The sequence below is a fragment of the Entelurus aequoreus genome, linkage group LG22 (genome assembly GCF_033978785.1).
Source record: "Entelurus aequoreus isolate RoL-2023_Sb linkage group LG22, RoL_Eaeq_v1.1, whole genome shotgun sequence".
Classification (NCBI taxonomy): Eukaryota; Metazoa; Chordata; class Actinopteri; order Syngnathiformes; family Syngnathidae; genus Entelurus; species Entelurus aequoreus.
Window position 1 is genome coordinate 39,240,251 of NC_084752.1, and position 24,236 is coordinate 39,264,486.

Here is a 24,236-nt window from a genome sequence, read left to right on the forward strand (position 1 = left end):
ACTGTAGTATTTGGCTTGTTAGCTTCCTGTCGCAGGTGAGTTTCAAGTTTCAACAATGACTACTTAGGGACAAATGATTATCCAGAACATTGTATTTTTGAGCCTGAATATAAGGAGGATGAAACACTGACCATCATGTAGTAGTATTACTAAGTGCTAAACAAGATATACAAACTATGAACATTAAAAAAAAACATCACTTACTGTACAATGTCTGCTCTCACTGGGTTGCCGACTGATGGAATGTTTATATCTTGCCATTTGGATGAAGAATTGATCAAAATCCACTCAGAGGTAAAAAAAAAAAAAAATGTATAAAAAGAAAAGAAAGGTGGCCACAAACAAGTCTTTAATGTCAAAGTTGACCATCTTCTCAGTTTGTGTCCACAACCTTCTACTATCCAAGTGAGAGGCATGATTAATAATCTAGAACAAACTTTTCCAGTCAGTGTGTCAATATAGCAGCATAATGGAAAGAAACTTTTTGTGCCATCCATTTGCCTTTTTAAAGCATTACATGGATTAAATTCTTTAAGATGTCAATAAACTTCTCAAATTCTCAATCAAAAAGTAGTTTGTCTGCGTTAGCGCTCATAATAGCAAAATTGCTCATACTTGTTAGTATTCAGGTAGATATGTAAAAGGAGTATCCTTGGATGCTCTTTTAGAGGGGCTTTATGGGCACGCTAGTGTACTTCCAATAAGCTGCATTGTTAGCCACCTCGTACTTGCCATATTTTACAACTTAGAATGCATAAAAAAAAGTAAAACGTGTTTTATGTAGGGATTGTGAATGACAGGCCGCATTAAAATAAGTGCAGTTCCACTTTAACACACAAGGAATTTGTCAGACTGTGCTCTCTTAGTTAAATGTAAACAATGAGTATTATTGATGAACTAAAAATATAACCAAGTACTTAATATTGTTTGTTGTTTTGGCGTACGGTGATTTGTAACTCCTGCCTGAGGGGAGGGCTTTGAACAGTTTGTGTGTTGTGTTCAGGGTCGGATTCTTGGCCACGGGCCGGTTAATGTCCTGGATGGGTGAAGGAAAGGTCGACACCAATGATCTTTCCTGCGGTCCTGATTGTCCGTCTTGGTTGCAGATCCAAAGCAGACAGTGATGGAGGTGCACAGGACAGACTGAATCAGGAAGGTGTAGAACATGAAGCTAGGATTTTTTTGGACGCAATTTCAAAGACTCCAATCAAAACAGGCCTGGAACTGCTGCTTTGATTCCTTTGACAATCTCTGTACAGTCCTTATGCTACCAGGCGTAGCAGTTTTTGGCTTAATGAGCAGGTATCGGTCTCCTTGGACGTATCCTCGCTCATCCATGTGGACTGGACACCGGCCAAGAGTTGGTGGGCGGCCGGGGGTGAAATGGGCTCTCTTGGTTGCTTTGTTGGGTCTGCTCCTGTCTCTGGCCATGCTCTCCCCACCGCAGCAGAAGATGGCGTGGAACACCGCAGAGACCACCACAGTGTAAAAATGTTTTTTTTTGTTTTTTTACTATAGCTGTATGTAGAAAGGGGTGGTTGCATCAGCTCTGCTCTTTTAATGTCTTTAATGTCCTTTGTATTCTTTGATCTTTGATGTTTCCCACATGCTAATGTGTGCTGTGGCTATGAGGTTGTTTATTGTATTTTAATTTTCCCCCCCTTATCCTACCTCCCCAGCATTGACCTCTTTCTCACCTTTTTTGCAAGGGGCGCCAAAAGTTGGCAGAGCTGTCAAGCGATCCTGTTCTGTCTCCCTGTAATGTTTGATCCTGTTCTGTCTCCCTGTAATGTTTGTCGGATCTTGAATGGGATTGTGCTGAAAATCTTAATTTTCCCTCGGGGATTATTACAGTATTTCTGATTCTAATTCTGATTCTGAACAGAGCGATAGACAATATTGGTAAAGTAGCAGTTTAATGTGATCGTGCATTTTCCTGAGGAACAAATATATATAAAATCATATTTTGTGTAAAAACACATTAAAAAGTGCATATATATATATATATATATATATATATATATATATATATATATATATATATATATATATATATATATATATATATATATACTTTTTAATGTGTATATACACTTTACTGTGTTTTTACACAAAATATGATTTTATATGTAATAAAAAGTGTACATATATATATATATATATATATATATATACATACATATATATACACACACTTTTTAATGTGTTTTTACACAAAATAAGATTTTATATGTAATAAAAAAATATATGTATATGTATGAATATCTATATATATATGCACTTTTTTATGTGTTTTTACACAAAATATGATTGTATATGTAATAAAAAGTATATATATATGTATGAATATATATATATATGCACTTTTTTATGTGTTTTTACACAAAATATGATTGTATATGTAATAAAAAGTATATATATATGTATGAATATATATATATTATATATATATATATATATATATATATATATATATATATATATATATATATATATATATATATATATATATATATATATATATATATATAAAGTACAGTACATGGCAAGTCTTTGAAGCGCTTTGAATGTTGTTGCGTTCATGTTTGTGTGGAAATGTTGACATTCACTTGCTGAAAGTGACTTCAATATGATTTAATTGATTTATTTTTTAAATTTCTGCTTTTGTACAAATAGATCACTTCCAACATATAAGAAATACAAATTCCAACTATTTTTCAAAATAGGTTAAGAAGTCCAGGGAAAAAAGAAGATTGAAAAAGTTGGTAATTTCCGAGCCACAGAGCGTATATCGCGAGATTAGCAGTTCTCGTTCTGCGCGAGTAACAGGTTGACGTTAATTAGCTGCTTGAGCCAACATGTCGGCCAGTTTCCCCAACAAGTCTGCTTAGGCTCCAGCGAGTTGGTCGCATAGTTCTCTTGTCTTTTACTTTAAAGCGCCGTTTTTTGTTTTATTGTCCTTCTCTTGTGTTTTACAGCTGGAACATGTCCCCACAGACCCAGGTAAGTGCGAGTATAGATGAACCCTTCACATGCTGCGTCTAATACAGGACGACTCCATTTTGGGGCTCCTTTGCCAAACATTGATGCACACTACAGGGGAAGAAGACGTCAAAGTGTCAAATGGATGTAATGAAAGAGTGTTTTATATGTGTGCTTTGTGCTGCAGAGTGTTTTATATATGTGCTTTGTGCTACAGAGTGTTTTATATATGTACTTTGTGCTGCTTCAACTACAGAACGCTGCCGCCAGACTGGCCCAGATCCCCATGGTCCACTCGGCTTGGTCCAGGCTCTCAGACTTGTACGGGGGCACCAAAAGCCGCAACCCCGGCCTGAAGTGTGTGTTTGAGGACCTGGAGAGCAGAGTGACGCTGCTGGGCCTGCTGGCTTGTCGCCAAGTGGCCCCTGTCATCACTCAACTGCAGCCACAAAGTGAGTGTACAAGCATCATGTGCTTGTGGGACCAAAAAAAACGCATTAAAAGAAGCCACCTGCGTCTCTCCTCTTGTACCAGCCATGGAAAAAGTAGCAATTATTCATCATAAATCAAATATTTTAATAACTAGAGCATAATGAAAACGGTTGACGACCTTCTGAATATGTTTAAGAACCCTCTAGAGACGAAATAACACCCCTGTAGTCACCTTTCATAGACATGTGCTAAGGGTGCGCAGCATGGAGCGCTACTGCCTACTGGCGCTGACGAGACGCGGGGCCGCCATCTTGGAGTGGTGATCCGCTCCACGCAGTGCAATTCATTTGGCAGGAGCAATGAACTGTCAGCGCATTTAATTCAACTTACCTCACTGATTTTCACACGCTTTTTTCTCATACGTGTATCTATGATAAAGGACACATGTTTTGTTATTCATAGTTTAATAGAATACTCTAGGGATGTCCGATAATGGCTTTTTTCCGATATTGTCCAACTCTTTAATTACCGATACCGATATATACAGTCGTGGAATTAACACATTATTATGCCTAATTTGGACAACTAGGTATGGTGAAGATAAGGTCTTTTTAAAAAAAAAAAAATAAATAAAATAAGATAAGATAAATAAATTAAACATTTTCTTGAATAAAAAATAAAGTAAAACAATATAAAAACAGCTACATAGAAACTAATAATTAATGAAAATGAGTAAAATGAACTGTTAAAAGTTAGTACCAGGGATGTCCGATAATATCGGCCTGCCGATATTATCGGCCGATAAATGCGTTAAAATGTAATATCGGAAATTATCGGTATTTTTTTTGTTTTTTTGTTTTTTTTTAATTAAATCAACATAAAAAACACAAGATACACTTACAATTAGTGCACCAACCCAAAAAACCTCCCTCCCCCTATTTCTTTCTGTTATCAATATTCTGGTTCCTACATTATATATCACTATATATCAATACAGTCTGCAAGGGATACAGTCCGTAAGCACACATGATTGTGCGTGCTGCTGCTCCACTAATAGTACTAACCTTTAACACTTCATTTTTACTAATTTTCATTAATTACTAGTTTCTATGTAACTGTTTTTATATTTTTACTTTCTTTTTTACTCAAGAAAATGTTTTTAATGTATTTATTTATTTTTTTTAAAAAGTACCTTATCTTTACCATACATGGTTGTCCAAATTAGGCATAATAATGTGTTAATTCCACGACTGCATATATCGGTTGATATCGGTATCGGTAATTAAAGAGTTGGACAATATCGGAATATCGGATATCGGCAAAAAGCCATTATCGGACATCCCTAGTTAGTACTATTAGTGGAGCAGCAGCACGCACAATCATGTGTGCTTACGGACTGTATCCCTTGCAGACTGTATTGATATATATTGATATATAATGTAGGAAGCAGAATATTAATAACAGAAAGAAACAACCCTTTTGTGTGAATGAGGGAGGTTTTTTGGGTTGGTGCACTAATTGTAAGTGTATCTCGTGTTTTTTATGTTGATTTAATAAAAAATAAACCCGATAATAAAAAAAACGATACCGATCATTTCCGATATTACATTTTAAAGCATTTATCGGCAGGCCGATATTATCGGACATCTCTAAAATATTCTTATATGCTATAAGTGACCAGACGTCCCAGATCAAAACTGGGAATATAATCCCAGGGAAGGGTCAGCTATTTTTAAATTGAAGAAACAATATGATTATTGTAAATAATGTAAATAATTCAATGTATATACTGTGATGATTACCTTATGTGACGACTGTATTATGATGATAGTATATATCTGTATCATGAATCAATTTAAGTGGACCCCGACTTAAACAAGTTGAAAAACGTATTGGGGTGTTACCATTTAGTGGTCAATTGTACAGAATATGTACTGTACTGTGCAATCTATTAATAAAAGTGTCAATCAATCAATCAATCGATTAGGTTGTATATACATGTTACATAAACAATGTATAAATACATTAGATATCTATATATCTTACAGACTATCTCTGTTGCTGCAGCAGCAGAGTTTATTCTGTCTTGACACTTTGTATTGATATTTTCTATTACATTCTTCCCTTAAATGATCATGTTTACAGTCATTGTTTTATATGTATTTTTTATGTATGTCGCTTTGGATCAAATACAAATACTTCAACATAAACACCTGAAAGTCTTTATATCAGCTAAAAGCACCAATCTGTTTCACTGGATTCAGAATAAAAGGAAATTGTGTGCAGGCTTGCCCACACGTGCTTGTCAGTCACACAAAGGTGTGCACCACATTTAGCGACCACCCTAATAAAGTTGCAGTGGGCACAGTGAGCTGAGTGAGAAATTTCAAGTCAAGCTGACTAATGTGAGGGTGCATGTTTTGACACATCCTCACCAGTTGATGTGCAGTGGTTCAGGAGGAAAATAGTTCAATTGCAAAAGGAGAGTGGAAGTGTGATTTACAAATGCTAAGGCGGGTACATTTAAAGACCTCCTTGTGGTCTACTTCAGTGTTTTTCAACCTTTTATGAGGCAAGGCACATTTTCTTTCATCAATAAATCCAGAGGCACACCACCAGCAGAAAAGGTTAAAAAATGAAACTCCACCAGGTCGTCGTGCTTTATTTTGAGTTTGTTTGTTTTCCTGTGTGTAGTGCGTTAGTTCTTGTCTTGCGCTCTTATTTTGGTGGCCCTTCCTGTTTTGTTTGTGCTTTCCTGTAGCAGCTTCATGTCTTCCTTTTGAGCGCTATTCCTCGCACCTGCTTTGTTTTAGCAAGCAAGACTATTTAAGTTGTTGCTATCATTCTTTAATAGATTTTATTTGTAAAAAAAAGAAAAAAAAAGCACTTTACATTGAGTAAACAACCTCAAAGTGCTACAGTGTATTAAAAAATTTAAAAAAGATAATAAAAAAATAAATAAAATAAAAACTAGAACAGTCAAATAGCTAAAACTAGTATGCATATATCTAAAAAAAGAGGCTTTTTTAAAAGAAGGGTTTTTAAGCCTTTTTTTAAAGCATCCACAGTCTGTGGTGCCTTCAGGTGGTCAAGGAGAGCGTTCCACAGACTGGGAGTGGCAGAGCAGATTGTTGATTATTATTATTATTTGATTATTATTATTATTATCATCATTCTTGATGTGGACATTGTTGATTGTCATGTCATGTACAAATGTACTTTGTGGATGTCGTAAGTTTTTGCTGTCGTCCAGCATTTTGTTTCTATTTACTTTGTAGCCAGTTCAGTTTTACTTTGGTTTTGCATAGCCTTTGTCTTTACCTTTCCCTTTTGCTCATATTTGGTTTAAGCATTACATACCTTTTTTTTTACCTGCACCCTGCCTCCCGCTGTGCTCTGCATATTGGGATCACAACAAACCATCCTCGTCTCTCCCGACACATTCCGACTTTTACAAAGCAATGAAGTACCTGCTGCCACCTACTGGTTGAACAACACTGGTCTCCATAACATGTCATGGTGCTTCCTTGCACGCAATGTTGCATAGATGATGTTTTGCACACCATCTTCAAACCGCTTTCTGAGCGTCTCTTCAGGATGCGGCGTTTTATTTACGTGCCTCCACTTCGACAGAGAGCTCTTCCTGTCACATTGAAGTTTGTAGAGCTTCCGTAGCGAGTCTACTGACAGATATAAGTTGGAACTACTTTGTTTTAGAAATGGCAACAGAGGAGGATGAATGTTCTACAGCAAGAGGGTAGAGAAAAAGGAGCTAAATGACTACAATGGCAGACACGCGTACATTTTTGGGACCCATGCAGATCCTAAATACACATCAGCAGGTACCAATAGGTAAGAGTTTTTGGTTTTGCACAATAGTGCGAAACAAAACAGCAGATAATGTCTCCTAATAGGTGCCATTTTAGGGTCCTTATACACACCTTAATAATACCTGTATGTTGAAGCACGGTACGTCTGACTATGGTAGCCGTAATGCTCCGACAATCCATCAAGTGGTATGGCTTTGTAGCTTACCGAAGTCGTACTAAAACATTTTGACAGAACTTTGTGTAATTATAATTACTTTTGGTGTTCCTTGCCAGCGTCATTTATTTCACAGGCGTCAACTTGCTGTCCACGCGGATCTCTCGTGTATGACTGCCATCTACTGGGCACACTTAGCATCCCACCTTGTACCAAATGAAATTGCCGTGAGGCCGGTAAGCACAACCAGACTGAACACGTACATTAGGCGCACCGGGTACATTTTTGGGGAAAATGAAAGGATTTTAAGTGCGCCGTATAGTCCGAGAAATACGCTATAGAAGATTTGACGAAGCGTAGCTTTGTACCACAGCCAGATTTAATCGTACTAAGAATCCCTCCCTCGGTCTCTGCTCCTTGCTTGCTCTTCTACTAAGTGGATTTTACTTTTTGAAATGTTTATTATTGTAGCAATATGGTTGTTAAAGTGTTTTCTGATCGTTTGTGAGGGCACCAAAGGGACTTCTGTGTGTGTGTGTGTTGGGAGAGCAGTGCATACAGGGGACAGTTCAGCTTGTTGTTGTTGTTTTGGTTTGTTAATAAAGAGTTGATCCATCAAGTAGTGTCTAACACCTACTAGTGTTCACTAAAACATGGCTGGAACCAATTATTCATGTTTACGTTGTTTCTGGAGAAATGTTAATTAATAATCCCTGTTCAAGAACCAATTAAGTTTGTAAATGGAGGTTCCCCGTACTAACACTCGCCGTGCTTCGTCTCTCCAAAGTTTCCTTCGCCAACGACGTGGCGTGCAAAAGTCTGGACTGGTTGGAGGTCACCTTCCCCGTGTTGCACGCACCCACCGACCAGGTGAGCGGTATTTGTTTGTCCCTTTTCCAAAGACCGAGGACAAGAACTGTTGTGGTTGTCTCAGATCCTGGCGGGCGTGAGAAGTAAGGTGCTGGAGGTCCAGGGTGCCGTGAGCAGCGTTGCCATGGGAACCGTGCAGCGCGTCATGGCCATGTTGCAGCCGGCGGACCCCCAGTCCCTGGTCATGTTGCAGCAGGCGGCCCCCCGGTCCCTGGTCAGCGTGGACTCTGAAGCTCTGGTGGAGCGCACCAGAAGATGGCCTCCTCCAGAAGACACCAGTAGGTGGACACAAGTCAGTAGACTAACTAGCTAACTAACTAACTAACTAACTAACCAGGTGTGTTGTAGACGCTGACTGGCCAGTGGAGGAAGTGGAGACGGACAGGAGGAGACTTGGGACTCTCTCCATCACTCTGTGCAGGAGGGCCAAGGTCCAGTCTGCTCAGGTCAGTACCAACCTTCTACAGCTCAACTTGATCCAGAAGCTTCTACAGCTCAACTTGATCCAGAACCTTCTCCAGCTCCAACACAAGTAAGATAAGGCTGTCAAACTTCCCTCAGAGCCGCTCGTTAGTGACTATATAAATAGAAGAACTTGTTACAGCGACTATATACAAACCCCGTTTCCATACGAGTTGGGAAATGGTGTTAGATGTAAATATAAAGTGAATACAATGATTTGCAAATCCTTTTCAAGCCATATTCAGTTGAATATGCTACAAAGACAACATATTTCATGTTCAAACTCATAAACTTTATTTGTTTTTTGCTAATAATAATAAAGTTAGAATTTGATGGCAGCAACACGTGCCAAAGTAGTTGTGAAAGGGCATGTTCACCACTGTGTTACATGGCCTTTCCTTTTAACAACACTCAGTAAAGGTTTGGGAACTTCTGGACTACAGGCAGGCCAGTCTAGTACCCGCACTCTTTTACTATGAAGCCACGTTGATGCAACACGTGGCTTGGCATCGTCTCGCTGAAATAAGCAGGGGCGTCCATGGTAACAACATATGTTGCTCCAAAAGCTGTATGTACCTTTCAGCATTAATGGTGCCTTCACAGATGTGTAAGTTACCCATGTCTTGACCACTAATACACCCCCATACCATCACACATGCTGCCTTTTACACTTTCACCCTAGAACAATCCGGATGGTTCTTTTCCTCTTTGACGTCCACAGTTTCCAAAAACAATTTGAAATGTGGACTCGTCAGACCACAGAACACTTTCCCACTTTGTATCAGTCCATCTTAGATGAGCTCAGGCCCAGCCAAGCCAACGGCGTTTCCGGGTGTTGTTGATAAAACGGTTTTCGCCTCGCATAGGAGAGTTTTAACTTGCACTTACAGATGTAGCGACCAACTGTAGTTACTGACAGTGGTTTTCTGAAGTGTTCCTGAGCCCATGTGGTGATATCCTTTACACACCGATGTGGCTTGTTGATGCAGTACAGCCTGAGGGATGGAAGGTCACGGGCTTAGCTGCTTACCTGCAGTGATTTCTCCACATTCTCTTTGATGATATTACGGAGCGTAGATGGTGAAATCCCTAAATTCCTTGCAATAGCTGCTTGAGAAAGGTTGTTCTTAAACTGTTCAACAATTTGCTCAGGCATTTGTTGACAAAGTGGTGACCCTCGCCCCATCCTTGTTTGTGAATGACTGAGCATTTCATGGAATCTACTTTTATACCCAATCATGGCACCCACCTGTTCCCAATTAGCCTGCACACCTGTGGGATGTTCCAAATAAGTGTTTGATGAGCATTCCTCAACTTTATCAGTATTTATTGCCACCTTTCCCAACTTCTTTGGCACGTGTTGCTGCCATCAAATTATAAAGTTAATGATTATTTGCACAAAACAAATAAAGTTTATGAGTTTGAACATGAAATATGTTGTCTTTGTAGCATATTCAACTGAATATGGCTTGAAAAGGATTTGCAAATCATTGTATTCTGTTTATATTTACATCTAACACCATTTCCCAACTCGTATGGAAACGGGGTTTGTACATAGAATAACTTGTTAAATGAACTATATAAATAGAATAACTTGTTATAGTGACTATATAAATAGAATAACTCGTTACAGTGACTATATAGATAGAATAACTCGTTACAGCGACTATATAAATAGAATAACTCGTTATAGTGACTATATAGATAGAATAACTTGTTACAGTGACTATAAAAATAGAATAACTCGTCACAGTGACTATATAGATAGAATAACAGTGACTATATGAATGGAATAACTCTTTACAGTGACTATATAGATAGAATAACTCGTTATAGTGACTATATAAAAAGAATAACTCGTTACAGTGACTATATAGATAGAATAACTTGTTATAGTGACTATATAAATAGAATAACTCGTTACAGTGACTATATAGATGGAATAACTCGTTACAGTGACTATATAGATAGAATAACTCGTTACAGTGACTATATAAATAGAATAACTCGTTATAGTGACTATAAATAGAATAACAGTGACTATATGAATGGAATAACTCTTTACAGTGACTATATAGATAGAATAACTCGTTATAGTGACTATATAAAAAGAATAACTCGTTACAGTGACTATATAGATAGAATAACTTGTTATAGTGACTATATAAATAGAATAACTCGTTACAGTGACTATATAGATGGAATAACTCGTTACAGTGACTATATAGATAGAATAACTCGTTACAGTGACTATATAAATAGAATAACTCGTTATAGTGACTATATAAATAGAATAACAGTGACTATATGAATGGAATAACTCTTTACAGTGACTATATAGATAGAATAACTCGTTATAGTGACTATATAAAAAGAATAACTCGTTACAGTGACTATATAGATAGAATAACTTGTTATAGTGACTATATAAATAGAATAACAGTGACTATATAAATAGAATAACTCGTTACAGTGACTATATAGATGGAATAACTCGTTACAGTGACTATATAGATAGAATAACTCGTTACAGTGACTATATAAATAGAATAACTCGTTATAGTGACTATATAAATAGAATAACAGTGACTATATGAATGGAATAACTCGTTACAGTGACTATATAGATAGAATAACTCGTTATAGTGACTATATAAAAAGAATAACTCGTTACAGTGACTATATAGATAGAATAACTTGTTATAGTGACTATATAAATAGAATAACTCGTTACAGTGACTATATAAATAGAATAACTCGTTATAGTGACTATATAAATAGAATAACTTGTTACAGTGACTATATATATAGAATAACTCGTTACAGTGACTATATAAATAGAATAATTTGTTATGACTATAAAAATAGAATAACTCGTCACAGCGACTATATAGATAGAATAACTCGTTAGTGACTATATAAATAGAATAACAGTGACTATATAAATAGAATAATTTGTTATGACTATATAAATAGAATAACTCGTCACAGCGTCTATATGAATAGAATAACTCGTTAAGCGACTATATAAATAGAATAACTCTTTACTAAGGGGGCACAAAAATCATTGTAATTCAATTTCTCATTTAAAAAATCGACTTTTTTATTTATAAGAATACATCTTTTAAAGACTTTTTAGGCCATGCATGCAAGCAGAAAGTGAGTCCATGTTATAAAGTGCTTCTCACAGATCAAATGACAAAACAGGTGAAGTAAACAATTCAAGGAAAACAACAAAAAAAGGATACAAAGGTGATAAAAATGATAGTTAAAAGGTATATTAACTAAAAAGAGAAGTTTTCAAATGTTTCTTCAAAGTGTCAACATGAAGTTGTTCCAGAGTCTGGGAGCTACATCCATCCATTTTCTACTGCTTATTACCTTCGGGGGGCGCTGGAGCCTATCTCAGCTACAATCGGGCGGAAGGCGGGGTACACCCTGGACAAGTCTAACAGTCTTATGTCAGCTCTCCACGGCTTTTAAAATGACTTTTGGGGATCTTTAGAAGACCTTAAGGCTGAGCTTTTCTACACTGGAACCTGTTTTGACAAATATAATTATCATTATTATTATGCCAAACACATTGTGAGAATCTGTTTGAATCAGGAGTCAGATTGAAAGGAGAATCCATTCTGAATCGAATCGTCACCCCAAGAATCAGCGTGGGATTGAGTTGTTCACGGCCCAAAGATTCACTCATTACAAGTTGCATAGTCAACTCCTTTTACTAAATAAATGCTTGGCACATCTTGTTGCATGGTTATGGAATTAATTATTCTTATGTGTAACGACTCTTAATCGACCAAAAAAATATTTATTTTTAACCTGTCCTGTCCAGCCACCTCATATTGTGATGTACATTAAATGTTTGGGGAGCATTTTGTTAAGTTTTCATTTTACATAAAAATGATTTGTTTATTTAATTCAGGCATGTAATTAGCACCAAATGTTATTCAAGTATTGATTGAGTAGTTGTGGTGCAAAATGAGCAGCTGCTGATGTTTCTTGTGTCCAGCAGATCATGGAAGCCTGGTCCACGTCCACATGTCATCTCCGGGTGGTGCACACAAGCTGGCTGGTTGTTGCCTGGAGTCTGGAGCAGCTGCCGCAGTGGTTGCAGCAGCAGATAGTGTCTGCCTTCTTGCTGCTCACACACATGTACAACAGCCAGCAGCAGCACAGCGTCTGCCTCTGTGACGCACCGCCACCAAGTCTGGTCCAGAAAAACTGGCGGGCGAAAAGACCTGCCACCATCTCTGGCTTTGAGAGCGGACGCATGGGGACAGGATGTGGACAGCGTTGATGCAAGTCACAAGTAATAAATGGATGAACACTTCAAATAAAAGCACTTGAATCTTCACCAATTTGAATGTAAATGTGTGGACACACTTTTCTTCCCTGTTGAGTATTTGACATCTGTCAATCCAAACATGGTTTACAGTAGAAGTGATGTCATACATGCTAGGTTACCCAAGACTTCACCAGTCTCCCTTTTTCTCTTGTTGGAGGCAGACTGACTTGTACATGCACGTTGCCATTCCTAAATAGAAAATAGTGTATAGTCTGACTATTAAACATTACAAGTCTGACATAAAGAACATCAAAGTAAAGCTGCATCCTGACTTTGACCAAAAAATATTTCAGATGTAAAACAAAACATACTACTACTTTATTGTACATGCCACCATGTGATTTTCATCAGGCATAAAACCCAATTGGTAAAGTGTACTAATCCATATTTCCTACTTACAAATGTGGCGCCACAACGAGTAGTAATTGTGCTGACAAAGATGAAACATTAATTTAGAGCAAAACGTCATTTTATTTAACTTTTAAGAGTTCACTTTTGGCTGGACTCTGACTTGGATTGGGAGGCTCTGAGAGAAGAAAGGCGACGCCTCTTTGCAATCTGTTCCTGCCGCTTCTCTTTGGCTTCCTGATGGTGTGAGGGGGAACAAAGTTCAGTCAAGGTTTTTCCACACCACAACTGTAAAAATGTCTTCTTGCATCATAGTTGATGTAACAATAGAATATAAAAGTCCTGCTCACCTTCATCCTCTTGGCCAGCAGCTTGGCGTACTCTGATGCCTCCTCTTTGTTCTTCTGGGTGCGCTGCTTCTTCAGGGCGATACGGCGACGTTTGTGCTGCAGCACACGAGGGGTCACCAGTCTCTGGATCTTGGGAGCCTTGGATCTTTGCTTCTTGCCTACCAAAGAGCAAAGGATGCCACTGAGTACACATGGTGCCCACCACAGTAAGTACACTATCATGTCTTGTGTCACAATCACCACAGTAAGTACAGTATCATGTCTTGTGTCACAATCACCACAGTAAGTACAGTATCATGTCTTCTGTGTCACAATCACCACAGTAAGTACAGTATCATGTCTTCTGTGTACCACAGTAAGTACAGTATCATGTCTTCTGTGTCACAATCACCACAGTAAGTACAGTATCATGTCTTCTGTGTCACAATCACCACAGTAAGTACAGTATCATGTCTTCTGTGTACCACAGTAAGTACAGTATCATGTCTTCTGTGTCACAATCACCACAGTAAGTACAGTATCATGTCTTCTGTGTCACAATCACCACAGTAAGTACAGTATCATGTCTTCTGTGTACCACAGTAAGTACAGTATCATGTCTTCTGTGTCACAATCACCACAGTAAGTACAGTATCATGTCTTCTGTGTCACAATCACCACAGTAAGTACAGTATCATGTCTTCTGTGTACCACAGTAAGTACAGTATCATGTCTTCTGTGTACCACAGTAAGTACAGTATCATGTCTTCTGTGTACCACAGTAAGTACAGTATCATGTCTTCTGTGTACCACAGTAAGTACAGTATCATGTCTTCTGTGTCACAATCACCACAGTAAGTACAGTATCATGTCTTCTGTGTACCACAGTAAGTACAGTATCATGTCTTCTGTGTACCACAGTAAGTACAGTATCATGTCTTCTGTGTACCACAGTAAGTACAGTATCATGTCTTCTGTGTCACAATCACCACAGTAAGTACAGTATCATGTCTTCTGTGTCACAATCACCACAGTAAGTACAGTATCATGTCTTCTGTGTCACAATCACCACAGTAAGTACAGTATCATGTCTTCTGTGTCACAATCACCACAGTAAGTACAGTATCATGTCTTCTGTGTACCACAGTAAGTACAGTATCATGTCTTCTGTGTCACAATCACCACAGTAAGTACAGTATCATGTCTTCTGTGTCACAATCACCACAGTAAGTACAGTATCATGTCTTCTGTGTCACAATCACCACAGTAAGTACAGTATCATGTCTTCTGTGTACCACAGTAAGTACAGTATCATGTCTTCTGTGTCACAATCACCACAGTAAGTACAGTATCATGTCTTCTGTGTCACAATCACCACAGTAAGTACAGTATCATGTCTTCTGTGTCACAATCACCACAGTAAGTACAGTATCATGTCTTCTGTGTACCACAGTAAGTACAGTATCATGTCTTCTGTGTCACAATCACCACAGTAAGTACAGTATCATGTCTTCTGTGTCACAATCACCACAGTAAGTACAGTATCATGTCTTCTGTGTACCACAGTAAGTACAGTATCATGTCTTCTGTGTCACAATCACCACAGTAAGTACAGTATCATGTCTTCTGTGTCACAATCACCACAGTAAGTACAGTATCATGTCTTCTGTGTACCACAGTAAGTACAGTATCATGTCTTCTGTGTACCACAGTAAGTACAGTATCATGTCTTCTGTGTCACAATCACCACAGTAAGTACAGTATCATGTCTTCTGTGTCACAATCACCACAGTAAGTACAGTATCATGTCTTCTGTGTCACAATCACCACAGTAAGTACAGTATCATGTCTTCTGTGTACCACAGTAAGTACAGTATCATGTCTTCTGTGTCACAATCACCACAGTAAGTACAGTATCATGTCTTCTGTGTCACAATCACCACAGTAAGTACAGTATCATGTCTTCTGTGTACCACAGTAAGTACAGTATCATGTCTTCTGTGTCACAATCACCACAGTAAGTACAGTATCATGTCTTCTGTGTCACAATCACCACAGTAAGTACAGTATCATGTCTTCTGTGTACCACAGTAAGTACAGTATCATGTCTTCTGTGTACCACAGTAAGTACAGTATCATGTCTTCTGTGTCACAATCACCACAGTAAGTACAGTATCATGTCTTCTGTGTCACAATCACCACAGTAAGTACAGTATCATGTCTTCTGTGTCACAATCACCACAGTAAGTACAGTATCATGTCTTCTGTGTACCACAGTAAGTACAGTATCATGTCTTCTGTGTCACAATCACCACAGTAAGTACAGTATCATGTCTTCTGTGTCACAATCACCACAGTAAGTACAGTATCATGTCTTCTGTGTACCACAGTAAGTACAGTATCATGTCTTCTGTGTCACAATCACCACAGTAAGTACAGTATCATGTCTTCTGTGTACCACAGTAAGTACAGTATCATGTCTTCTGTGTACCACAGTAAGTACAGTATCATGTCTTCTGTGTCACAATCACCACAGTAAGTACAGTATCATGTCTTCTGTGTACCACAGTAAGTACAGTATCATGTCTTCTGTGTACCACAGTAAGTACAGTATCATGTCTTCTGTGTCACAATCACCACAGTAAGTACAGTATCATGTCTTCTGTGTCACAATCACCACAGTAAGTACAGTATCATGTCTTCTGTGTACCACAGTAAGTACAGTATCATGTCTTCTGTGTCACAATCACCACAGTAAGTACAGTATCATGTCTTCTGTGTCACAATCACCACAGTAAGTACAGTATCATGTCTTCTGTGTCACAATCACCACAGTAAGTACAGTATCATGTCTTCTGTGTACCACAGTAAGTACAGTATCATGTCTTCTGTGTCACAATCACCACAGTAAGTACAGTATCATGTCTTCTGTGTCACAATCACCACAGTAAGTACAGTATCATGTCTTCTGTGTCACAATCACCACAGTAAGTACAGTATCATGTCTTCTGTGTCACAATCACCACAGTAAGTACAGTATCATGTCTTCTGTGTACCACAGTAAGTACAGTATCATGTCTTCTGTGTACCACAGTAAGTACAGTATCATGTCTTCTGTGTACCACAGTAAGTACAGTATCATGTCTTCTGTGTCACAATCACCACAGTAAGTACAGTATCATGTCTTCTGTGTACCACAGTAAGTACAGTATCATGTCTTCTGTGTCACAATCACCACAGTAAGTACAGTATCATGTCTTCTGTGTACCACAGTAAGTACAGTATCATGTCTTCTGTGTACCACAGTAAGTACAGTATCATGTCTTCTGTGTCACAATCACCACAGTAAGTACAGTATCATGTCTTCTGTGTACCACAGTAAGTACAGTATCATGTCTTCTGTGTACCACAGTAAGTACAGTATCATGTCTTCTGTGTCACAATCACCACAGTAAGTACAGTATCATGTCTTCTGTGTCACAATCACCACAGTAAGTACAGTATCATGTCTTCTGTGTTCCATCAACTTGCCTTCCTTGGTCAAGGGTCTCCTCACCACATACTGTCTGACATCATCCTCCTTGGCCAGGTTGAAGAGCTTGCGGATCTTACTGGCCCTCTTGGGACCCAGGCGGCGAGGGACGGCGCTGTCAGTGAGGCCGGGAATGTCCTTCTCGCCTGAGGAAAAACAAGGTCAGGTTCTGCACAATACAGCGGCAAACATGTGATGTCAATGTGAGAGCACTTCAGTTCAACCGTCCACTGTTTGCTGGGTCTGGTTGCATCTGGACAGCAGCTCCACAATTATTGTTGCACACTCTGTCCAATCCTTAGGACTACAGAAGAGTCCAAAGGAACCACTGATGTGCCATGACTCAAGGTTCTAGTGACTTCAAAATAGGGCTGGACCATTATGGCTAAAGGAGTCAATAAGATAATTATTCAGTCATTTGAAAACAATATTTCACCACGGATGTGAGGACAAATTGAGAGGGGTGGAATTTATTTTGGCACCAAGTGCTGCCACGCAAACCCTGAAAGAACATTTTAAAAATTAAGACTTTCCTGTAATTGGGTGCATTTCTACATTATATTTGACCTTCTATTTATTCTCATCTACCAACCTTTTTTGGCACACGTGCCACGTAACGTACGAGAATTTTTACTTTTTTCTAGTCGATAATTTACTAACATTATCATTGAAAATGTAAAATTGTAAAACAAAGGTTTCCATTTAGCAACTCTATCCTGTAGCCACGCCCCCTCAGGTAATATACTTCCTGTGTTGTGACTTCTGTTTACAATCAAGTCACATCTAAACTATACATACAGATAAAAACTGCAACTGGTTTGGAACTAACAGTGTTTGGATAGTAATTAGCAGCAAAGTGGACAACCTTGGGAGTGAACGGAGGTGACGACAACAAGTCAGCTTGTTGTGGTGCTCCCCGTCAGTGCGGCGTTTAGGCCAGGAAAAGTGAGAACCTGTGGCTGAGGCAAGCCTCAACAAATGTTGTTTAAATCAGATTTTTATCGATATTTCATTTAAAAAGAAAAAGGAATACCTTATTTTTCAGAGTATAAGTCGCACCTGCCGAAAATGCATAATAAAGAAGGGAAAAAACAAGTCACACTGGAGTATAAATTGCATATTTTGGGGAAATGTATTTGCTAAAAGCCAACAGCAAGAATAGACATTTGAAAGGCAATTTAAAATGTCTAAAGAATAGTGAACAACAGGCTGAATAAGTGTACGTTATATGAGGCATAAATAACCAACTGCTATGTTAACGTAACATATTATGGTAAGAGTCATTCAAATAACTATAACATATAGAACATGCTATACGTTTACCAAACAATCTGTCACTCCTAATCGCTAAATCCCATGAAATCTTATACGTCTAGTCTCTTACGTGAACGACATCAATAATATTATTTGATATTTTACACTAATGTGTTAATCATTTCACATATAAGTCACTCCTTAGTATAAGTTGCACCCCCACCAAACTATGAAAAAAACTGCGACTTAGTCTGAAAAATACAGTTCTTTGACGCAAACTCCCATCCCTCCAGGACCAGGAGGCGTGTGGGTCAGCTCACAGCTGAGTCTTCTCACCCTGGACACAAACTATTCTGCCCTCTCCCCTCAGGCAGGAGACTACACTCCATCCAGACCCACACCTCCTGCCACCTGAACACGTTTCCCCTCGGCCATCAGACAAATGAACAATAACAAGATCTGATGGCTCAGTTACAGCTCTTGTTATTACCTATTCTGTGAACCCGTTCTCAAACAATGGCAATAAAAACTATTCTGATTCTTATAACGAACGTGACTTTTCATGTTTTCCGCATAAATTTTCTATTCCTGAAATTAGTAGAGAATAAACCAAATAATATTAACAATAAATTGAAATAACAGCAATACAATAATCAGTTTTTTGGTTTTTAATTCCGTTTAGACTTGGACAAACTTTAATGATCCGCAAGGGAAATTGTTCCACACAGTAACTCAGTTACAAAGGATGGAAAGGACAATGCCGGTATAAAACAGACTAAAAATGTACCGCAGTAGCAATATAACATATGTAATATTTACATAATATATGTACAGTATATGATATATACTGATATGTTATATCAGTTTAACTTTTTACACTTATCTTACCACTATAGAGTGAACTTTTTACGTCATATATAAAACGTAATAAAATGCAAAAATCCTTACATTTATTGGTGCAATACAAGTCTAACTATTTTAACCAATATTTTAAAACAAAATAGTATTTTTGTAAATATATCAGTAAGTGCTTTAGGTACATTATGCTGTGTAAAGTACATTTTATAAAACTTATTTTGTTGCACAGACTGCAGTTATTGCTGTTCTGAGCGTGATAAATAAGAAGACAGAAGATTTGAGGCTGCTTAAAAGCAAGTTTTCCACAGCAATATTCATGATCTAATCTAAATAATTGTCCAGCCCTAATTGAAAACGTACGCAGGCTCAGATGGTATGGTCCTACAGCTTTACCTTTCTTGATAATGACCAAGTTGAGCACGCTAAGGTTGGCGTCGACGATGCAGCCACGGACAGACTTGCGCTTGCGCTCGCCGGTCCTGCGGGGCCGGTAGCAGGAGTGGCCCTTGCTGAGCAGCAGGCGCACGCGGCCCTGAGTCAGCACGCCTTGCTTCATGGGGAAGCCCTGCTTGTCATTGCCTCCGCTGATGCGCACAACGTAGCCCTGGGAACAAAAAAGGTACATTTCAAAAATGACATTAAAAAAAATATCAGTAACTAAAACAAATCTGCATTCCTTTTCAAAGCACACAAATGTTATTGTGTTGCAGATAAAGCACTTGAGAGAGCTCTGCAGTTTCAACCTGCCACGGTTACGGTCAGGTCGCATCTGGTGAGCGCTCCTCAGTTACTCTGGCAGCACGCTGTCCCGCCTTCATGACTACCGTTGAGTCAAAAAGAATCCACTGGTGTGCCACGTTTACCTGGACTCAACTGCAAAACTTACCTTCCACTCGTCTCCTAAGGGGTCAGCGCCCACTTCGGCGGCCATACGCTTCTCATAGAAGGTACGCAGCTTACGCTCATCATCCACTTCAATGAGCTTTTGGCAGCCAGTAGCCGGGAATGAGATGTTTAGCTGCAAGAAAACAGGAGATGTTGGTCACCGGCGCCTAACTTGCACTGCTAATAACTTGACACAGGAGCGGTGCAGACATCACAACATTACTTACTCATCAAACTTAACTTGATACACAAGTTCATCTACGGTCTGAACAGTTCCACACACAGAGATAATCTATTCAATGTCCGTCTGCGACTTAAAGCGGCATGTAACTCAAGGAAAGCCACATGACACATTTACTCCTTCAACAGCTAAGACAATGTTTTTCAACCTTTTTTGAGCCAAGGCACATTTTTTGCGTTGAAAAAATGCAGAGGCACACCACCAGGAGAAATCATTAAAAAACTAAACTCAGTTGACAGTAAAAAGTCGTCATCGCAATGGTTGGATATGACTTTAAAGCATACCCAAGCACGCATCACTATAGCTCTTGTCTCAAAGTAGGTGTACTGTCACATCACACCCTGACTTATTTGGAGTGTTTTCTTGGGTGTAGTGTTTTACTTCTTGTCTTGCACTCCTATTTTGGTGGCTTTTTGTCTTTTCTTGGTATTTTCCTGTAGCAGTTTCATGTCGTCCTTTGAGCGATATTTCCCACATCTGCTTTGTTTTAGCAATCAAAAATACTTCAGTTGCTTTTATCCCTCTGTGTGGAAATTGTTGATTGGCACGTCATGTTCGGATGTACATTGTGGACGCCGTCTTTGCTCCACAGTAAGTCTTTGCTGTCTTCCAGCGTTCTGTTTTTGAATGAATTATCTTTATTTTCATTGTACAGGTACAGATCCAACGTTTTGTTTACTTTGTAGCCAGTTCAGTTTTAGTTTCATTCTTCATAGCCTTCCCTAAGCTTCAATGCCTTTTCTTAGGGGCACTCACCTTTTGTTTATTTCTGGTTTAGGCATTACACACCTTTTTAACCTGTATTCTGCCTCCCTCTGTTTCCGACATCTACAAGGCAATGGGTGAGGGCGGACCTACGTCACTTCCGCCTACCAATCCCCTAGCAACCGGGAATTCGTTGAAAACAAACCAGCTCACAGCGAACACAGCATTGACAGAAAAAGCATTTAACGAGCGTTGTGGCTTGGAAGTCTGCGTTAAATCCTTCATTTACGCATTTTTACTTATTCGCATATCGTGTGAAAAAACGAAAATGTATTATTTGCGTCAGACTCGTCACAGTGAACTTTAAAGCTTCTCAGGCTTAGCTTAGCTTGCTAGTTAGCTTAGCCTGCACGCTACTAAGAAAGAGACACGGAAGTTATCAACAACAAGATCAAGTGTTAGTGTATACAATATTGAGAGATTTGAGGGCTACATGAAAATTATAGGGTTTATTGGTTTTTAAAAACCCAACTGTTAAGTGCAAATTTAAACGAAACCAGTTTTCGAAAATAGCTAGCTAGGCTATAGACTATATAGTATATTACTTACTTAACTTAATCCTCTTCTTCCCGGATGGGAAATAAGGCTTCAACGACTCGACGCCATTCATCTCGCTGCTGTGCTCGTCTCTGTGCCTCGCCCCATTGCCTCGCCCCATGTAAGCCTCATCTCTTTCAGCTCCCCTTCAACTGTTCTTCGCCAGGTGTTCTTTGGCCGCCCTGGCTTACGTTTTCACGGTGGTGTCCATCTTAACGCTGCCTTTGGTATCCTCTCGTTGTCCGGTTTTCGAAAATAGCTAGCTAGGCTATAGACTATATAGTATATACCGCATGTTATTTTTGTACAACAACTTCAGCTGTCGAACGTTATAAGGTACAAATTCAACAAGTACAACATTAGCACGGACGTATAGCCAAGTTGTGGTTAAGAAGGTGGATTTTTGTTCCTTAAACGGAGTGATCGAACACACGACCCGGGACTTTGGGGGACTCCAGTGAGAACCGTCCTCGTTTACCCAGTGTAAAGCTGCGAGCCATTTGTCTCGTCTCTGTGGGCTTTTATCACGCTTTGGCAGAAAAAATACAACCTTTGTTTTCCCTGTTTCCAGTTGTGGTTAGCACAACCAAAAACAACAGTTTTTCGGCATTTTGGAGGCAGAATGACGGGTTTAACCAGCGTAGGTCGACAGGTTAAAGAGTAATGGCAACGGTTTGTTTTAAACGCCAGTCTGGTTGCTATGGCTCGAAGAACCCGTATGTCGCTCAGTTGCCCGGATGTCGGCCCTCACCCATTAGCTACTGGCTGGACCCCGACTTAAACAAGTTGAAAAACTTATTCGGGTGTTACCATTTAGTGGTCAATTGTACGGAATATGTACTGTGAAATCTACTAATATAAAGTTTCAATCAAACTAGTGTGCCGCGGCACAGTGGTTGAAAAACACTGAGCTAAGCTAATAGCCGAAATGGTTGTGACACTGCAACTCCGGTGTTAATTATCTCGAGGCACGCTCTCTCGTTCTATATGTGTATATACACATTACACCTCAAGAACGAAGCACAATACTTCAGTGCAACGGCGGTGTCAGCTTGATGCACATGTCTTTACGTCGGCGGCCATGTTTCCATACTCGCTAGCATACAAGTCGGCGCTCGCTTGACTAAAATCTAAACTCATCCTCAGCGATAACGCAAATAATCCACCAGTATCATACAGCACGTTTATGTTTACAACCAACAATTTACACTAAGCATAGTATTTCCATGTAAAGAGTTCCCTACACAAAAATACGCTTTAGCAAACCTATTACCTTCATTTTGCCAAACCGCCTCAACGACGGTCCGCCACGGGAAAGAGACCGGATATCCGCCCAGTGCTCTCACATAGGCCTGGCGCATTATCGCGATAACTGACGAAACATGAACAAAATTGGTTATTGGCTATTTTAACAAACTATTTTACAAGATATAAACATTTTGACGTACGCAACATCATGAAAAAGATGCATTACGTTATTTTTTTAAATATATTAAATTCGATTATTAAATACAATTACATTGATAACGTTTACCGTGAAAACAAACTCATAAAAAGGAAATTAAAAAAAATATTTTCAATAATGTGCCTTTGAAAACATAAAATTAATCAAATTATTAGCGTTTTTAGCTTTTAACCCACGATCAGAGCTTGTCTAGACGTCGACAAGACAGTTACCGTCCCTCTTCTCGCCTTGCGTTAAATTACGGTTAACTAACGTAAATCGTCTTTTGGTGAGCTGGAGAGTATTTCACAATAAAAACATACATAGGGAAATTAAGTGATATGACTTTTTTGATGTTACATTTTGATATTAGTTTTATAACGACTCATTGACAAGTTTGAGCTTAGTCGTACAAAATGGGTGCAAGCGAAACCGGGTGTACGTGGAAGGGAAGTGACTCACCGAGTGTATGCGCTCTTTGGCTGCAGCCTCAGCGATAACGCAAATAATCCATCAATATCATACAGCACGTTTATGTTTACAACCAACAATTTACACTAAGCATAGTATTTAAAGTATGTAAAGAGTTCCCTACACAAAGATACGCTTTAGCAAACCTATTACCTTCATTTTGCCTAACCGACTCAACGACGGTCCGCCACGGTAAAGAGACCGGATATCCGCCCAGTGCTCTCACATAGGCCTGGCGCATTATCGCGATAACTGACGAAACATGAACAAAATTGGTTATTGGCTATTTTAAAAAACAATTTTACAAGCAATAATTATTTTGACGTACGCAACACCATGAAAAAGATGCATTACGTTATTTTTTTAATATATTAAATTCGATTATTAAATACAATTACAGTGATAACGTTTACTGTGAAAACAAACTCATAAAAAGGAAATTAAAAAGTATATTTTCAATAATGTGCCTTTGAAAACATAAAATTAATCAA

The 24,236-nt window shown here is 38.7% G+C and overlaps 2 protein-coding genes across 6 annotated transcripts; one reads left to right on the forward strand and one right to left on the reverse strand.

Moving 5' to 3' along the window:
• The first annotated feature begins 2,803 nt into the window (after nucleotides 1-2,803).
• LOC133639455 (perilipin-2-like) lies at nucleotides 2,804-13,090 on the forward strand. Of its 3 annotated transcripts, none has more exons than XM_062032756.1 (6): nucleotides 2,804-3,003; nucleotides 3,239-3,434; nucleotides 8,186-8,268; nucleotides 8,333-8,546; nucleotides 8,617-8,714; nucleotides 12,337-12,602. In XM_062032756.1, exons 1-6 carry the CDS (start codon nucleotides 2,986-2,988, stop codon nucleotides 12,346-12,348), a joined length of 621 nt encoding a protein of 206 aa, XP_061888740.1. In that variant the 5' UTR covers nucleotides 2,804-2,985; the 3' UTR covers nucleotides 12,349-12,602. The 3 variants fall into 3 exon arrangements, with proteins under 3 accessions (XP_061888740.1, XP_061888738.1, XP_061888739.1); XM_062032754.1 differs by lacking the exon at nucleotides 12,337-12,602 and adding an exon at nucleotides 12,749-13,090 and having other exon boundaries at nucleotides 2,808-3,003; XM_062032755.1 differs by lacking the exons at nucleotides 2,804-3,003; nucleotides 12,337-12,602 and adding exons at nucleotides 3,067-3,129; nucleotides 12,749-13,090.
• A 442-nt stretch (nucleotides 13,091-13,532) lies between these two features.
• On the reverse strand, nucleotides 13,533-23,978 carry LOC133639674 (small ribosomal subunit protein eS6). 3 transcript variants are annotated; one of them, XM_062033185.1, is made up of 6 exons: nucleotides 23,899-23,978; nucleotides 20,289-20,420; nucleotides 19,796-20,006; nucleotides 17,290-17,436; nucleotides 13,780-13,937; nucleotides 13,533-13,666 (listed from the first exon to the last, which is right to left on the reverse strand). In XM_062033185.1, exons 1-6 carry the CDS (start codon nucleotides 23,902-23,904, stop codon nucleotides 13,571-13,573), a joined length of 750 nt encoding a protein of 249 aa, XP_061889169.1. In that variant the 5' UTR covers nucleotides 23,905-23,978; the 3' UTR covers nucleotides 13,533-13,570. The 3 variants fall into 3 exon arrangements, with proteins under 3 accessions (XP_061889169.1, XP_061889170.1, XP_061889168.1); XM_062033186.1 differs by lacking the exon at nucleotides 23,899-23,978 and adding an exon at nucleotides 23,737-23,877; XM_062033184.1 differs by lacking the exon at nucleotides 23,899-23,978 and adding an exon at nucleotides 23,104-23,217.
• Between the last annotated feature and the right edge of the window lie 258 nt (nucleotides 23,979-24,236).